The sequence below is a fragment of the Aulonocara sp. 'chitande type north' Nkhata Bay genome, linkage group LG7 (genome assembly GCF_057382095.1).
Source record: "Aulonocara sp. 'chitande type north' Nkhata Bay isolate Kocher_YH1m ecotype deep benthic linkage group LG7, A_spYH_male_GT1.1, whole genome shotgun sequence".
Classification (NCBI taxonomy): domain Eukaryota; kingdom Metazoa; phylum Chordata; class Actinopteri; order Cichliformes; family Cichlidae; genus Aulonocara; species Aulonocara sp. 'chitande type north' Nkhata Bay.
In genome coordinates, this window is record NC_141350.1 from 68,204,724 (window position 1) to 68,218,757 (window position 14,034).

General features: G+C 42.7%; 1 protein-coding gene across 2 annotated transcripts in view; it reads right to left on the minus strand.

Annotated features, from left to right (window-relative positions):
• Window positions 1–14,034, minus strand: part of immp2l (inner mitochondrial membrane peptidase subunit 2) — a 198,923-nt gene that overhangs the window by 26,626 nt on the left and 158,263 nt on the right. For both annotated transcript variants that reach the window (XM_086302181.1, XM_086302183.1), the window contains exon 4: window positions 12,837–12,902. In XM_086302181.1, coding sequence (XP_086158307.1) covers window positions 12,837–12,902 — 66 coding nt within the window. The remainder of the gene's footprint in view (window positions 1–12,836; window positions 12,903–14,034) is intronic.

The following is a 14,034-nucleotide window of genomic DNA, read 5'->3' on the forward strand; positions in this document are numbered from 1 at the left end:
CCTGGTTCTCAACTGCAAATGGGTGGAGTGCCCACTCTGGGTGGAGGAGTTTAGGCATCTCTGGGTCTTGTGGGGAGCGAGAAATCGACAGATGGATTGGTGAAGTGGCTGCAACGATACGTAAGCTGTGCCGGGCTGTTGTGCTGACGAGAGCTGAGAGTGAAAGCAAAGTTGTTGATTTAGCGGTTGATCTATGTCCCCACCCTCACCTGTGCTCAACTCAGCTCTGACCGAAAGAACGAGATTATTGTGGCGAATCCACTTAGCCAAAAAATGGATCGGACACGAATTGTAGAAACGAGTCTTTATATAAGGCTTCAAAAAGGGGAATGTACAACAAATAAACTGCTCGACATCAGAGCAACATATAATGGCTTCCCGAAACTTTCCTTGCTAGCTAAAACCTGAGTAACTTTCATCTACCACAAAGGATTCTGGGAAACGCAGTTTTCTAATGAAATACCTTTTAAATGCTCAATTTTAGCAGAAAATTAAATCTATAATTAACAGCTCTCACTAAACATGTGGCTAACACTTAAATCACTTACAAAATAACCAAAATGCTGCTATCAAACAAAAATCTGCGATAAAGTTACAACAGAGATTGAATTGGCGCAAATCAGCTTCCTCTGAAGGGTAGCTGGGCTCTCCTTAGAGACGGGGTGAGGAGTGGTACTCCAATAATCACACAACTGGCATAGTAACTCCAACTTTAATGGTCGCCTTCTTTTGTACAACCACAGAAAAAACGGACCCTCCAAACTTCTCCACCCCCTTTCCCGCCTGCGCGTAGCCATGCCCCACCCCCACTGGACACTTGCGCAGTAGGACACATACATCTTAACAAGGAGTTCAATCATTTGGGAGAGACTCAGAGTAGAGATGCTACAGAGGAGCCAGCTCTGGTGGTGGTTTGGGCATGTCGAGTTAGGAGGTGGTCCTGGGGTTGGCACAGGACACACTTGACAGATTATGTCTCTCGGCTGACCTGGTAACGCCTCGGTGTTGCTGTGGATAAGCTGGCGGAGGTGACTGGGAAGAGGCAAGTCTGGGCTGCTCTGCTTAGGCTGCTGCACCTGAGCCCAGGTGAGCAGTAAAAAAATTAAATAAACAACAGATAAATTGGTGTAATACGAGCACATTTTGGGGCGTAATTTTAGCTCTCTTTGGTCAAACCTTCTCTAAAATACTGTGATGTGCAAAGACAAAGCAAAAACATGAAGAAATATAAAAATGAGACATAAAATCTTATCATTACTGGGACCATGAGACATCTTTATGTGCATTTTTATTGGGAAAAAAAGGGGGGGGGGGGGGCTGTTTACCTATTTACCATTGGCTCTGCTGCTTTTCCGAGTATCAGAGGAAGGACAGAAAAAAATAGCCCAGTGGAGCAGTGTTGGTGTTTAATTGCATTGCTTGTCTCATTCTTCAGCTAATGAGGAGGCTTAATGGACTCTGCTGGCCTCGGCTTCAGAGCAGATGACAGCTCGTCAAGGTGATTGACAGGCGTGGGGGCGGAAATTTGACCGAGTCCATTTGAAGGAGAACTAAGAATAGGCCAACTGTCTCAAGACATAAACTTTAAAGATAATTCAGCAGTCAATCATCAAGAGGTGTAATTAATAACAGCATGGCAGCGGTTTTTATCGTGTGACAAAGCTTATAAGAAAGGCCCATTTCTAATCAGACCCAACCCACAGTTGGTGAAAACACAATAAAAAGCAGCTAAGAGTAAATAATAATGAACCCACGTAAGACTGAAGCCCAGCTGTGGTTTAAACCAAACCAGCTCAATCTAACAGGCGGTTTTAATGCTTTTAATGCCTTTGCTGCCTAAACCACACGGTTTGAACCACATATCTTTGTTGGGCAAACCTGACCAAGAAATTTTGTTGCTTAAACTGCATCAGAAGCGAATATGTTGGCCTCTAGCAGTCCTTCAAACTTCTTATGTCTGTCAGTTCTTAATTGTAAGCCTGTAGGGTATAAAAGTGCTGTAGAAGAGCTAGTCCATTTACACTGCATGAGACAGCTCCAAACAAGGCTGGTCAATCCCAAGAAGATTTGCTTCACGAGGTAGTAGACTTTCCATAGTATGGTTACTATGGGCTGTCAAAACCAGTCCAAGTCGGTGTCATGTCCCTATGTCGATGAAAATAAACTCAGCCAAAGGTTTCATGATTTGAGAGTTTGCCAAAGTTTCTTTTCTTTGAATTTACAGGTTAAAAATAAAGACAGTGATGCTAATGGCCACAGAGAATGTCTGGGGACACGATGCTCTCGGTAATAAATAAAAGGCCGTCTAACGTTCAGACGGTGATGTTTAGGAAGTTGCTGTATTAGAGGCAGTAGCCGGGGCTGCTCTGTTCCCCTGCTGTGTCTCATTAACTGAACTGTGGAGCTCATTTCCTCACGAGAACGCTGCGTAACAGGGCTGAGAACAGCTCCCACTTCCTCCTGAAGGATATCCAGGAAAAAGAGCATGACTCAGTCTCTCTCCCACACACACACACACACACACACACACACACACACACACACACACACACACACACACACACACACACACACACACAGTGCACTCATACAAGAATATATAAATATATAAATAGCAATCTGCAGCCTAACTTTCACGTGTTCTTTACATTGGTTCAGTGGTGCAATTTCAAGACTTAATGTAGCATCAGGACAATTCGATCTGATTTAAATAGCAGATTTGTGTCCATAATGCACCAAAAGGTTTCCTCCAACCCGTCAGTCCCACAGCTGAAGCTTGGACCAAAGCGGGTCATCAACAGAACGGCTGAAAAAGGAAAGAATCGAGCTGCTGCAGAGCTCAGAGGGCCGTGCATGAATAAATGCTGCAAATCTCAATGACATGAAGCAACCCTGTGAGGGAGACTGGGTTTTACTGCACTACGTAACGTGATGGCTGCTTGGGCTGGGAGTACCTGAGGTGTAAAGAACCACGAGCACTAAGAGGAAGTTTAAACTCCAACCTGACATTTTACGTATCACAGGCAAGCGGTCGACTACACGCACGAGCTCGGATTTATAAATGATCCAACTGACTCGTACATCTTTCCACATTTTAATTTTGCAGAGCTGCTTGAGACTCGTAAGCCTCCACTGTTTATCTGATGTGTGTACATGCTCGAGTCGACTGGCATCACACGAGTTTCTGGTAAGCCTTTGCTGTGATCCCATCTGCTTGTTGGGTCCTTGCTGTACACGACTAGTTTCAGTTTGAGGCAAGAAAGAGAAAAAAAAGCTCGACACTGCTCTCAGCACTCTGACATGTTAGTTTCATGGTGTGCTGCACCAAAATCCTTTTCTCTAATGCGTTCAGCCTCCTGGTAAATGCAGCACAACACATGATGCCAACAATTCTGCTCCCATTATCAGCGGGAGCCGCTTTATAGTCAATGCAATAAAGTGATGCATCTTGTAGACAAACACTTTAATCTAAAGAAAAAGAAAAGAAAAGAAAATGTTGAACATTGAGGCTCGAAATGTAAAAGAGAGGAGGTGAACGATGGGAAGTAAAGGTCCAGCAGGCCGTGAAACAGCCTCACATACCAGCCACATACCTGAATGACGCAGTTTAAAAAGTTAAACAGTGTACAAAGTGTTGGTGAGTAGTGTGTCTACCCATGAATCATAATGTGAGACGGTTAATGGGAGAGGAAACCCTGCAACAGACTGGCGACCTGTCCAGGGCGCAAGCTGATAGGCTCCAGCCCTCACGACCCTGAATTAAGGAAGTAGAAGAAGATGGATGGATGGAGAAAAAGAAGAAAGAACAAATTTCTCCAGAAATCAATCAATCAATCAAAGTTCTGGTTTTTCTCTGGTTTGACTTTGCTAGGCTGACAAGAATCCAGAAGAAATTTACAACCTGGGAACTAGAAACACACTGGTGGAATGACGCAGCCTTCAGCCGGTGTGCACATGGCTGGATAAATGCGTAAAAGCTGAAGGATGCTTGAAAAACTTTAAAAAAAGGGTTGATCCTGTGATCTGATGTATAAAAAAGCTGAAATGCTGCTCAGTTTGAATCTGTGTGTAAGGAGCTTGTTAAGAAACACATCTGCACACTTTTCTTTCCAAGCTCCTTAGACTTCGATCACCTGGATGATTGAGAACCTTCACAGATGAATCAGGGTATGGTTCTCCTTTAAATCGCTGCTGATGAAAGCTACGGCTCACAAGCTTAGTGGAAGAGTCTGCAGCATCCGAGTATCAGGCAGCGAGAGTGCTCGTAGTCCACATTCACAGGGTCGTGCACCATGAGTTTGTCCCCGAGTGTCAGAACTCCCGTGTTCCCGTCACTTCCTGAGGTGTCTTAACCACGAACTGCACGAACCGTGGCGCCCGCCGTTTTAACACCAACGCAACACTCATGCCAGAAGGGTTTTTTCTTGTTATCCGCTTGGTTCATTTTCTCACAGTTTCAGGGCATCGTTTTTTCCGGTTGTGATAACTCCTTTGAATAGCAAGCCTGGCTGTTCAAACACAGCTGAGGCACGCAGCTGTGTGACCACAGGCCATCGTCAAACGAGTGGTCAAACAGAGGGTGCAACTGGCCTCCACAAATGGTGTCAGATAAAGTGTGTCTGACAATAAGCTGGTGAATATATGAACGTATCGCTTCACGTCCACTACGTAAAGCAATTTCATGCATTAAAAAATATATCCTGGAAACTCAGAGGCTGAAGATTGAGCTGATGTAAGGCAGGTGGCTGATGAGAGCGAATATTCAATGAAGACGGTGGAGAGAAATACTGAGGCCAAAAAGTCTGGAGAAAACAAAACAGGAAGAGATCCTGGAATGGTGGAAAATACTCCATGAAGAAAAGATTTAGAGCCGACAAAGTCAGGAAAACTCTGAAATGGGTGAGGATTTTTATAAAGACTTTCAGAGTTTCAGGAAGTAACGGAGGGCAGAGAGGAGCAAACTGGATGAAACCAAAGAGACAAAGGAGGAGCAGCCGGCTCTGGACTTTATGCTTTTCTGGGAGACAAAGAGTTCTGATGACAACTGACAAAAATCAGTTTTAATGTATAAACACTTTGATTCTTCATCTGAAGCCCGAGGTTGATGAATCAACAATGTCACAGACATCCACAGTTATCCCCTCTCCTGTCCATCAAACACCCGCCACAGCGACAGGATGGACCTGATCTTTTGTGAGTCAGTCTGAAAGTGTCATCGCAGAGACGTTGGCGTCTTCTGGGACTGACAGAGGAGCAAAAACTCTGCCGATGGGAGAGGATTTACTCCCCGCGTACACTACAGAGATGATGTTCTTGACAGCAAAAGGCAACAAAAAACAAAGAAAGAAACAAAAAAAGCAACATTTTACAACTTCAACCTAAAGAACTCCATCTATGCAAGATAGCATGGGTGCTGTGTAGGAGTAAAGTCAGTTTCAGTCCACTTCTGTCAGGCCACATGGTCTTCTCCGGCCATCACCTCCGGCATGATGGCGCCTGTGTTTGGCTTTGCCGCTGTCGGGTGTAGCCGTTTTCGCTCTATTGTTGTGTTTTTTCTCTCTACTCTGCTGTTTTTTAACTGTTTTAATGATGTTCTGGCTGCATTGGTCTACGACCGTCTGACGCTATTATCCATCCGTTCGTCAATGACGGCCAAAGATGTTTTTTCCTCTTCCTTTTGTGGGACTTTCCATTCTCCACACTTTTTCCCGCATTCCTCTGGTACCTTCCACCCTCTGCCTGTGACTGAATCTTCGGCCAGCGCTTTCAGCGTTCCCCGTAGACTACGGAGAAGAAGAGGAAAGAGATCAGGCAGCCAGGTGAAGTTTAGGCTCCTTTGGCGGCGGGGGCTGATTAGAAAGCGATGTTGGGCGTTTTCTGTTGCCTATGCACATGACAGCTATATGGAGAGGAACCCGTCTCCCAAGGCCCCACTTGGATAGAGGGGGCCTGGCTCTCCGAGGTCGTGTTATCTCAGAAGGGTTCATCCAAACTCTTCTGCTGACTGGTTTTTTATCCCCTCGGTGAGTGGAATATATGAACATGAAGGCTCTGATCTCGGGAATTTACGCCCTTTAGCTCGAGAAACTCGAGCTTCTACCAACAACAATGTTTTCACCCCGCTGTCTATGGCGCTCTTTAATGCCCGATCTTTGGCGAATAAATCGTTTGTGCTTAACGATTTTATTGTTTCTAAAAATCTGGACTTCCTGTTCTTGACTGAGACCTGGCAACGGGGGTCGGATTATTCGTCTACTATTGAAATGTGCCCAAACGGCTTCGCTGTCATTAGCCAGCCTCGAGGATCTGGTCGTGGAGGAGGCCTCGCGGTGGCATATCGGAGCCGTTTAGACTGCCATCCAGTGAAAGTTGGACACTTTCTGTCTTTTGAGCTGCAGCTCATCAAAATCGGAAAGAAGGATCCTTTTCACTGTGCACTGGTTTATCGCCCTCCTGGCCCAAACAGCTCGTTCTTAGCTGAGTTTAGTGATTTTCTGTCCTCTACTATGAGGTTGTCTAAATTGCTTCTTGTGGGAGATTTTAATATACATATTGATGATGAGTCCGAACCCTTTGCTAGGGGTTTTACCAGCATTATGAATTCATTTTATCCAACATGTATCTGGCCCCACACATAACAAAGGCCATACACTGGACCTTGTCTTTTCTTTGGGTCTGAATATTGATTTTATTTGTTCTAAGGACATTTTTATCTCTGACCATTATTGTGTCTTTTTTAATATGTCTTTTTGCGAGCCTATGTCTCCTGTTCATCGGACAGTCATTTCCCGTGCTATAAACCCCTCCACAGCACAGAAGTTCTCTGATGCTTTTAATTTAACATTATCCCCACAAAACGATGTTGATTTTTCTATAGATCTATTCAATTATCATTGTCTTTCGATCTTAGATGAAATCTGTCCGATTAAAATGAGACCTGTGCTTGTTTCTAAGTCTGTACCCTGGTTAAATGACAACATTCGTCTTATAAAACGAAATTGTCGTAAAGCCGAGCGGTTATGGAGGAAAACGCACTTAAATGTTCATCTCCTCTATTTAAAGGATCTTTTAGCCTCCTTTAACAGTGCTATTAGAGTTGCGAGGGCTGCTTACTTTTCTCAGTTGGTTACAAAGAGCAGAGGTAATCCTAAAGTTTTATTTGATACTATTACTAATATTATTACTCCTGCTCCACCTGCCGCCATTATCTCCTCTGTTGAAGATTGTGAAACTTTTCTTGATTTCTTTTTAGAAAAAATTAGCAACATAAGGAAAAACTTGTCTTTTTCAGCGTCTGCGCTGTCTGCTCCCACGCCAGCTCGGCCTGTTGTTTTAGAAGGTTTTTCACCTGTTTCACTACCAGAGCTGGAAAAAATAGTTAGTGCAACAAAATTATCCGCTTGCTCTCTTGATGTGTTACCTGCATCACTATTCAAAAATGTCTTTTACTCTACTGGTCCTTGTATTCTTACTATAATTAACACCTCTTTGGCTTCGGGCATAGTCCCTGCTTATTTTAAAACTGCTGTTATTCATCCTTTGTTAAAAAAGCCGATGCTGGACCCATCTCTCCCTAGCAATTATAGACCAATTTCAAAAATTCCGGTAATCGCTAAGATTTTAGAGAAGATTGTGGCTAAGCAGCTTACAGCAGTCTTAGATAATTATAGTATTTTCGACAAATTTCAGTCGGGCTTTCGTAAAGTCCATTCCACCGAAACAGCCCTTCTTAGAGTTTCTAATGATATTCTGTTACAAAGCGATGCAGGTAAATGTTCTGTTCTCTTAATGTTGGATCTTACGGCGGCCTTTGATACTGTTGACCATTTTATTTTACTTAACAGGTTGAAACACTGGGTCGGTGTCTCTGGGACTGCATTGAAATGGTTCTCCTCGTATCTCTCTGACCGATTTTCCTCTGTGGCAGTTTCTAAGTATAGATCATCTTCTGCATCTCTGTCTTTTGGTGTGCCACAAGGCTCTGTGCTGGGTCCATTACTGTTTTTAGTTTATTTACTCCCTCTCCAGCACATTCTGAGCCCTTTTGAGGATATTTTTTTACCATTGTTATGCGGACGATATCCAACTCTATATATCTTTTAAGCCGGAGGAGGTTTCTAAGCTGCGGCTTTTAAATGTGTGCTTGGAAACCATTAAAGGCTGGATGGCTGAAAACTTCCTCCAACTAAATGAAAGTAAAACCGAAGTCCTCTTATGCGCCCCAGATAGACATATACCCAGTATAATAAATGCTCTTGGTCCTCTTTCAGCGTTTGTAAAACCATCTGTCAGGAACTTAGGGATTATCCTTGATCCTGCTCTTACGTTAGATAGTCATGTTAAATCTCTTGTTCGGTCCTGCTTTTATCATTTAAGAAATATCTCTAAATTGAGTTCTATAATATCCTATACCGAACTGGAGATTGTTATTCATGCTTTTATTTCATCACGACTGGACTATTGCAATTCCCTGTTTACTTGTTTAAACAAAGGTTCTTTGGAGCGTCTGCAGATCGTTCAGAATGCTGCAGCAAGACTTTTGACGAAAGTTTCTAAATATTCACATATAACACCGTTGCTTATGCAGTTACATTGGCTTCCTGTCGAATCTAGAGTCCATTTTAAGATTTTGGTTTTAACTTTTAAGGCTCTTCAACAACAAGCACCACCATATATTATTGAACTTTTGCAGCCCTATGCCCCTAGTAGGTCTCTGAGGTCGAGTAGTCAGGGCCTACTTGTCATTCAGTATACGAGACTGAAAACTAGGGGTGATAGAGCTTGTGCTACTGTGGCCGCTCGACTTTGGAACTCCCTTCCTCAGGACCTACGATCCGTTGATTCATTGATTACTTTTAAAAAACAGCTAAAAACTTATCTTTTTAAAATTGCTTTTTGTTAACTTTGTTTGTTTTTTGTCTTTTAATCTGTTATATCTGTAAAGCACTTTGTGATGTCTATCTAGAAATGTGCTATATAAATAAAATTTTACTTACTTTACTTACTTACAAAAGCTGCACCAGGAGGAGGAGCAGGTGTTTTCTATCAACAGTAGTGATGATTGGAGACTCTGCTTGTTCAGGATGTTTAAAAATGTGAAGGAAACTCTAACGTGAGAACGAGATGTTCAGGATAAAGTGTTAGAAGCCTTTCAAGTTTTCTATAAATAGCAAAAAAAACCAAAGATTCATTCATCACATGATTCTGATTCTACTTTTTTCCTCCTTTTAATTTTTCTATTCTTGTATTTAGTTTTCTGTAGACCCAGAGGCAAGATGTCTCACTGAAGTCCAGGGTTCATGCCCCTAACAACTACACATGAGGCAAACCGGGGGAAGAATCAAGCATCAGTGGAATTAACGAGCAAGTCTAATGTCTTAAATTTCAGCCTGTCTTTGGTTCACACAGGTGTTACTTTCAGTATTGATTGGCTGTTAGCTTCTCTTCACTGGCTCCCTATGAAATCAAGAATCCTTTTCACACAGTATTCAATGATCATACCTAAATGACCTTGTAGTACCATATCACCCTATTAGAGCACTTCGCTCTCGCTCTGCAGGCCTACTTGTTGTTCCTAGAGTATTTAAAAGTAGAATGGGAGGCAGAGCCTTCAGTTTTCAGGCCCCTCTTCTGTGGAACCAGCTTCCAGTTTGGATTCAGGAGACAGACACTATCTCTACTTTCAAGATTAGGCTTCAAATCCCCCCAAAAGTTGATTCTGCTCACCTGGACGTAGCATTTTGGCAAAGGATTGCAATTTACTGCTGTCTAACTCATAAACTCAGATTTCCAGCAGGTTGCAATCAATCTGAGTCAGTCTGTGGAACTCGATCCAGCTATTGGCAACTGGTTGTATTCCAGTATGGTATGGTTATGTTGCTATCTAACAGCAATGTTGCTGAGCATCTATATCATATTTCAGTTAAATCCGATTCTGCAGCTACGACATGATGATTTGTGGAGGAAGTTCTGAGTTTGAGTTTCAAAGCTACGATCTATGATGTTCTGGCTCGATTCTGAATTTTTACTGTGCCTTTCTGATGTAGACAATAATAGATTTTCCACAGATGGCAACAGACTTGCAATTTTTGGTGAACAATATCCATTAATTGTTGTACTATCACAAACAGACTGTATGTTATTGCCATCTTGCATCGTGTTTGTTCTTTGTGGTCTCTCCATGCTCCTCCTTCCTCTCTTTCCCCCCAAACTCCAGTCGAGGTTCCTTATTTCGCGTCCTTCTGCCCTTGCTTGAGCCGGACCCAGTTCTTCCTCATGTTGGAGTGTCTCAAATATTACATAAAGCACCTTGCAAGACTTTTATCATCAATATGAAATTCACAACTTTTTAGTTTGAGGTGATTTATGTTGAAATATAGAAAACCGTTCCTGTGGAGGTAAATATATGTGCAAAAACATCACAGAATTAGAAGAAAGTCTTTGACTGCAAACATAAATAATTTAATTTATGGCTTAAATGTCTCTCTGTATTATTTCACTTTTAATCATCACAAAAAGCAGGAAAAAGTCATGTTTTAAGGGGCGTAGTCGTGTGCTGATTTATACCACTCATAAGAGCTTTTCAGACACTTTTCCATGTTTTCTGTGAGTTATTGCGACACATTCAGTTGTTGTAAATGTCACTCAGTAACCCCTGACTCATTAAGTTGGGCTGAATCTGACGAACGCTGGCACATTCGTTTATTTCGCTTGTTTTCATTATTCAGTTGGAGGCGACGAAAAGAGATGAGAATGAAGCGGTTATGAAATTAATGGCAAGTTCGCGTCTGCCTACATTTTTCATTAAACTAGGAGTTATCAGGGAAAAGTCGGTGAAAACTGCAAAAATAATTAAAATTTCCACCTCCTGTGATTCCCCACAGCTGTTTTTAATTTCTGAGAAATGAATGCAACTCTGATGTTATGGCAGGAACACATGAAGCACGCGACACGCATTTTAAACCTTTTTTCTTAAAGTGTGGTCTTACAGTTTCAGCTGTGTTAGCAGATGATGGAAAAGTTAGTTCCTCCAACACCAAGGTGATCAGATCAGGATCGCCGACCTCTCTTTGTGATGGTTTGTCTGTTATCTGCTTCTGTTTCCATTTTCCTTGGTCTTTACTCGTCCTTTGTGTGGTTAAACACACATTCTTGGATTTTATTTATTCTTTTGCCTCCTGTGTTCTCCAACTTTGATTTACTTCCTGTTTTATTTTGAAGGACCAACCCTCATGTTGTTGTCTTTCCTTTTACTTCCACTTTCTTAAGAGCTTATCCAAGCCTATCCCAGCTCTCATAAGACAAGAGGTGAGGCACGCTATGGGCCAGCCTCACACCGTACACTTGTGAGGGTGCTTCTTCCTTCTGTCTTCCTTCTCTCACCCCAACCAATCACAGCAGATGGCCCCGCCCCTCCCTGAGCCTGGTTCTGCCGGAGGTTTCTTCCTGTTAAAAGGGAGTTTTTCCTTCCCACTGTCGCCAAAGTGCTGCTCATAGGGGGTCATATGATTGTTGGGTTTTTCTCTGTATGTATTATTGGAGGATCTACCTCACAATATAAAGCACCTTGAGGCGACTGCTGTTGTGATTTGGCGCTGTGTAAATAAACTGAATTGAATTGAACTACTTCTACTAACACTGAGAATAACTAAAATAATACTGAGAGGAAGGAGGAGGAGGAGGGAAAGAGAGAAAAGAAATGAATGAATGAAAATGAAAATATGAACAGAAATAAAAGACGGGTCCTCTGGGGGTGGCACACTGGGGGGTACATGGTGTTTCGGAGAAGGGGAGGTGCCATCATTGGCTGGTCAGAAGGATTTTGTTCTTTTTTTGATAATTATTCTTTTATCTTTCATGGTGTTTTTGTTACCTTTATCTGGACCATTTAGAGACACTTCACTTGGACACTACGGAGGAAGCCTGTTTATTACTGGTTAGTGGACTGTTTTCTATCTATCAGTGACCTAGTCTACCTTAGGTATCAACCCTGTGACTCCCATGTGGATCTTCCCAGTTTTAGGTTATGCCCTGTGTTTGTTATCTGGGCCTCCTGCCATCTCCGGCGGTTACCTTGCAGGAGCATGCTCTGTATCTTTAAGCTTTGTGTGGGCCTCGCCACAGCTGGACATCCCAGCGTCCACTCCTGCTCCTCCCCAAAGAAGTTCACTCTCAGCAGCTTTGTCCGTGGGCTAACAGATGGGTGTCTGGCAGTAAAGATACGGCTTCTGCTCCTTCACTGCATGCTGTTTTTCCACTGAGTTAAAGTGATTAGCAAAAAGATGTTTCACTCTCTGATTAAATACCTTTTTTAATTAGACTATTTTGTAAACAAGAGCCGATCGAAATACGGGATACTGTCTCAGTGTGTGTGACAGAAGGATAAGACATTAAAATGTTATGCAGTCCCACATAAAGAGAGACACACCTAAAGGTGACAGTTATTCAAATAGAGGAACGTTACTGTTACGTCCGTTTAATTACAACGCGTAGACCACCTGCAGATAATCAGAGTCTGAGAGTCTCAGACTGGCAGGAAGGACGTGTCCCGTCATCATAAAGACTAAAAATATGGTGACAACAAAAGTCTGTTTCTAAATATAGTGAAGAGTTTGTGCTCACGTGAGAACACGCTAGTGATTTATTTTCACCATGAGGTGATGCCAGCTGCTCTGATTAGAAGTTCGTCTGGTGAAGCGAATGTCTCGACTGCAGCACGATGCGGCGACACGTTCGCTCCCTCGCAGCACAGATCTGATGTGAAACGCTGTAGCTGCTGCTGTAATTGCGACGCCTCGGTTGGATTTTCAGCAAAGAAAAAAGAAGCTTCTTCCTACCTGATGAAGTCTCCCTCCAGGCCAATGACCCGTTTGATGATCTTCTGCTTTGGATTCCTCGGGGACCTGAGGGAGCAATAAATATAAATACATTAAAGGCAATAAGCATAAAACCCAAACAGGAAAACAGCCACATTAAAATCTTACAAGCGTGTTGTAGTAAACTGTGGAAACAGCTCTGTTCAGATCAAGTCTGAGGCTGCAGCATCTTTTTACCTGACGTCATCATATATGTTATTTTATGATTTGTTCAAAAAGTGCACGCGGGTGTGACTAAAGATCTGAGTTGCAAATCTGTCAAAATTTAAGTAAATCTGGAAAACCAGGAAAGCTATCACCCCAGGGCTTGAAATGATGCCACTTTGTGAGACATGCCACCTGTCTCAACTTTACACAAAGTGTCTAAAATCCCATCCTGGTTGAGCTGGAGGAGGTGCCTGGGGGCGAAGGATGGATGCAATCCGAGTTAATGATAAAAACGATAATAAAATAACGCTAGAAACCGATAAAAACCCTGAAAACCAAAAATTTCACACCTGAGCCTCAACTCTCGCGGCCCGGTACCAAACGACTCACAGACTGGTACCGGTCCGAGGCCCGGGGGTTGGGGACCGCTGATTTAGGTTATGGCAGGTGAGTAATTAAACACACGTGTCTTTGTTTGATGTTTTAAAAAGCATTTGATCAAGAACGTATTTAGAGACTTCTGGTACAAAGTCACCAACATGAAACAGAAAAATCAGCCGCAGAGGTGGTGATGTTAATTCTGTCGGGAAACAGAGGACACATTCAGTCTCTGAAGAGGAGGCACCTTCCCAGTGCCCACATCCATGGTGTTAAACCAGAATCATGCACAAAACCTCAGAATCTCAATTTCACCAACTTATTTTGACGTGGCAGCAAACATGCTAACATTTTGGACATGTATGGAGGTCGTATCATTTCTATGAAGTAATATGTCAAATGATTGGTTTAGCAGGATCCACTCCCCAATCTCATCGATTTATCATAAAAATTCTCTATTTTACCATATCATAAGAACTTGTTCACAAAAACATTTTAAGCTAAAAGACCAGACTCAGACCAGCAGGTGTCATTGTGCTGAGGTCCAATACATCTCTCTGAGAAAGCAGCTTAGATGGATCACAGATACAGTCGGCGGAAATGAGCTTCCTCCAAAGAGTGGCTGGCCTCTTCT